The 4,857-nt window shown below is 37.8% G+C and overlaps 1 protein-coding gene across 1 annotated transcript; it reads right to left on the bottom strand.

Moving 5' to 3' along the window:
- Positions 1–1,284: 1,284 nt before the first annotated feature.
- On the bottom strand, positions 1,285–3,654 carry LOC107915626 (uncharacterized). The gene is made up of 4 exons (XM_016844763.1): positions 3,448–3,654; positions 2,498–2,759; positions 2,069–2,252; positions 1,285–1,588 (listed from the first exon to the last, which is right to left on the bottom strand). The coding sequence occupies exons 1-4, from the start codon at positions 3,652–3,654 to the stop codon at positions 1,285–1,287; spliced, it is 957 nt and encodes a 318-aa protein (XP_016700252.1).
- Positions 3,655–4,857: the final 1,203 nt, after the last annotated feature.

The following is a 4,857-nucleotide window of genomic DNA, read 5'->3' as shown; positions in this document are numbered from 1 at the left end:
TTTGTTTCAAGTTCAAAACTTGGCTAATACACACATATACACACTAGTAAAGCATCCTCTCCCTTTCCATCAATTTAACACATGCATTGCTCATTAACATGCAAAAGTTATATTCGGCCTTAGCACACAACTTGCTAGCCGATTCTTCTCCATTTAGCAACCAATGCACATATGTGCTCACTCAAAAATGCTAAAAAGGAGGTTCAAGAATCATCAAGCCACCATCACATGCATCATTAACAAGCTTCATATTTAGCATGCAATGGCATTAACACAAACTCCACCTAGGCCGAATCTTAACTCATCCTCATGCCTCATCACCACAACATCAAACATCAACCAAGAATGATGCATCCATGGCCGAGTGTCATTTCCATCACATAGCAAGATTTAGACCATGGGCTAGGTAGAACTCAAGCTAACAACTAAAACATGCATGCATCTCATGGAACATCATCAAACATACCTTAGCCTAGCTACATGCATGGCCGAACCTCTTCAACCTTTCTTCTTCCTTCCTCCTTCAAATTTTTGGCCAAGGATGAACCAAAGGATGAGCATTTTGTTTCTTTGTTTTTTTCTTTCTAGTTTCGGCTAAATGAAGATGAGAAAGGATGAACAAAAATTTTCTCCTTTCTTTTCTTTAGCTCACGGCAATGGGGGGGGGAAACAACTACGCACATTTTTTTTTTGTATTCATCATACTCCTTTTCATTATTTTATGCCCATGCCCCTTATTTTATTTTTTTCCTACATACCTCACTAGGCCAACATGTTCCCAACATGTTTCCACCCATAGCATGGCCAACCACTAGCTCAAATTTTGGGTAATTTGACATGCAAACCCATCATTTTCACAACATGCATTAATAGACCATTTTAAATTAGCCTATCATATTTTCACCATGTCTCATATCAATCCCTATTTAATAATTTCTCATGCAATTGGCAAAATTGGAGAATGAAACTTCCACATACTCATGTACACACATAATAAGCATAGAATATGGAAATCAATTATTTTTATGACTCGGTTTTGTGGTCCCGAAACCACTTCCCGACTAGGGTCAATTTTGGGCTGTCACAAAAACATTATCGAGTACCAACCTTACGAAATCCCAAGCTCGTCTAGGCCAAGATTCCTAAAATACTCCTAAAAATTCTAGGCCCTATTTTGGGGTGTTACAATTCTCCCCCTCTAAAAATAATTCTGTCTTCGAAATTACCTAGGCTAAATAAATAAGGATATTGTTATTTCATTGCCTCTTCAACTTCCCAAGTAGCCTATTCAATCTTGTGGTTGTGCCATAAAACTTCAACCAACAAAACTCTCTTATTATGTAAAACCTTCTTTTCACGAGCTAAAATCTCAACTGGTTCTTCTTCATAAGAAAGATCATCACGGATTTCAATTTCTTCAATTGGCATAATATGCGACGAATCTGAACGATACTTCCTTAACATAGACACATAGAAAACATCGTGGATTTGCTCAAGCTTTGGCCGCAACTTGAGACGATAAGCTATCGAACCGATCTTCTCAACAACTTCATAAGGTCCAATATATCTTGGACCCAACTTACCTTTCCTACCAAATATCAAAACTTTCTTCAATGGTGAAACATTCAAAAATACCTTATCGCTAACTTGAAACTCGATATCTCGACGTTTTAAATCCGTATAAGATTTCTACCTGTCAGACCCTACTTTCAAACAATCACAAATTAGTTTTACCTTTCTTTTAGTCTCACAAACTAAATCAGGTCCAACAACTCGCCTCTTATTCGACTTCGTCCAACACAAAGGATTTCTACACATCCTACGATACAAAGCCTTAAATGGTGCCATATGAGTACTCACTTGAAAACTGTTATTGTAAGCAAACTTTGCTAAGGGCAGGTATCGCTCCCAACTACCACTAAACTCAATCACACAACTTCGCAACATGTCTTCTAGAACTGGAATTACCCTCCTAGACTGACTATCAGTTTGGGGGTGATAAGTTGTACTGAAAGTAAGCTTCGATCCCAAAGCTTCTTGCAAACTCTTCCAAAACCTCAAAGTAAACCTCGGATCCCTATCAAAAATAATCGAAACTAGAACCCCATGAAGGCAAACAATTTGAGCAATATACAACTTTGCCAACTTTTGCAACAAGTAATTGGTTCGCATCACTAAGAAATGTGCACTCTTCGAAAACCAATCAACTATAACCCATACCGAATCTTTCCTCGAAGGAGTTAATGGCAAACCTAAAACCAAATCAATAGTAATCCTTTCCCACTTTCATTTACAAATCGCAATAGGTTGGAACAACCCGAAAGGAAATTGATGTTCACCTTTCACCTTTTGAAAAACCAAACATCGAACCAAAAAATTCGTAACGTCACGCTTCAACCCAGACCATCAATAAATCTTACGAAGATCATGATACATTTTACCGCTACCGGGATGCATAGTGTAAAAGCTACTATGCTACCTCGAAAATTTAAAATACCTTCCGCATCTATATCAAAATCTCTCTTAATACCTTGCTCAACTTGTCGAATCCTCTTCAAAAATTCCCCATCTAAAGGCTTTTTTTCCTTAATCTGTTGCGACAAAGTCGGCCTCACTTGAAGTTCAGCACACAATCCACGATCACTAGCTAAACTCAAGCGCGCAAGCATAGCTCTCAGCTCCGTCATCAACTTCCTACTTAAAGTATCAGTAACTACATTTGCCTTGCCAGGATGATACTCAATCACACAATCATAATCCTTTAACAATTCAATCTAATGTCTTTGCCTTAAATTCAACTCATTTTAGGTGATGAGGTATTTAAGGCTCTTATGATCAGTATGGATAACACACTTCTCCCCATAAAGATAATGGCACCAAATCTTAAGCGTAAACACCATAGCAACTAACTACAAATCATGAGTAGGATAATTTCGTTCGTGTGTCTTCAACTGCTTTGAAGCATAAGCTAAAAATTTACCCTCTTGCATCAAAATGCAACCAAGTCTTGAATATAAAGCATCACTATAAACTACAAAATCTTTTCCAAGCTTCGGTTGAAGCAACACAGGTGTTTTCGTCAATACTGCCTTAAGTTGATCAAAACTCTTCTGCCTTTCATCAATCCATTCGAACACCACACTTTTCTAAAATAGTTTTGTTAGGGGTGCAGTAATGAGGGAAAACCCTTCAAAGAGTCTACAATAGTAATCAACTAAGCCTAAGAAACTCTGAACCTCAGTAACAGTCCTAAGCGGCTTCCATTCCAAAATTGCCTCTATCTTCTTAGGATCTACACGAATCCCTTTTGCAGTGTGACACAAAATCCGTAGTTACCCATTCCCATTTCTATAATGAAATCTTAACAGGTTGAAGCAAACTAGAACAGAGTTGGTGCTTAGCCTTTACTTGCTGGCACGTCAAGTAATGTGACACAAAATCGGTTACCTTCCTTTTTAACCCAAGCCACCAATACAACTTGCGAAACTCATGATACATCTTTTTGCCATTGGGATGCATAACATAAGAGCTACTATGCGCCTCCCTCAAGATAGCTTGCCTTAAACCCACATCCTTAGGCACACAAATACGACCTCGAAAGCATAGAATACCGTCATTATTACATTCGAAGTCCGTAGTCTTACCCTCATCCATTTGCTGAACTCGACTAATCAAAAATCCATCCAAAAGTTACTTACTCTTAATCTCATCCAACCATTATGGCTGAACTTGCAACTTGACTAAAATCCCACCATCTTCAGACAAAATGAGGCAAAAAGCATCGCCCTTAAACAGTAATAGATCTTCGACTAAGAGCATCAACCACAACATTGGCCTTACCAGGATGATACTCAATCGAACAATCATAATCCTTAAGTAACTCAATCTAGCGACATTTTTTAAGATTCAACTCCTTCTAAGTTAGGAGATACTTAAGGCTCTGTTGATCAGTGTAAATGACACACTTCTTACCATACAAATAGTGTCTCAAAATATTGAATGCAAAAACAACTACAGCAAGCTTGAGGTCATGAGTCGGATAATTACCCTCGTGTTGCTTAAGTTGTCTAGACGCATACGCCATTACCTTTCCCTCTTGCATCAACACACAAACCAGACGACGCATCATTATAAATAACAAACTTTTGTCCTGGTTTAGGCTGAATCAAAATAGATGCCTAAGTCAAAACTGATTTGAGCTTTTTAAAGCTCGATTGCTGCTCAAAAGCTCAAACAAATAGAGCATTCTTATGTAACAACTTAGTCAAATGAGTTGCTATTAAAGAAAACCCCTCAACAAATCACTGATAGTATCCCACTAAACCCAAAAAACTCCAAAGCTCAGTCACATTTCTAGGCTGTTTCCAATCTAGAATAGCATCTATCTTCTTAAGATCTACATTCCCCAAAAACATAACCTCACCTAACCAGAATTCACATTTACTCAACTTGGCATATAGTTCTTTTTCACGAAGAATCTGAAGAACTATTTGAAGATATTGATCATGCTCATCATCGGTCTTAGAATACACCAAAACATCGTCGATAAACACTATGACGAATTGGTCCAAATATGGCTGAAAAATTCAGTTCATAAGATCCATAAACGCAACTTGAGCATTAGTCAAACCAAAGGGCATAATAAAGAACTCATAATGTCCGTAACGAGTCTTGAAGGTAGTCTTATACACATCGGCTTCCTTAACCTTCAACTGATAATACCTAAAGTGAAGATAAATTTTCAAAAACATGGATGCCCCACGGAATAGATCAAACAAACCATCAATCCTCAAAAGTGGGTATTTATTATTTTTCGTCGATTTTTTCAACTGATGATAACCTACACACATCCTCACA

The sequence above is a fragment of the Gossypium hirsutum genome, chromosome D10, assembly GCF_007990345.1.
Source record: "Gossypium hirsutum isolate 1008001.06 chromosome D10, Gossypium_hirsutum_v2.1, whole genome shotgun sequence".
NCBI classification, from domain to species: Eukaryota; Viridiplantae; Streptophyta; class Magnoliopsida; order Malvales; family Malvaceae; genus Gossypium; species Gossypium hirsutum.
This window is presented reverse-complemented; position numbering and strand designations above follow the sequence as displayed.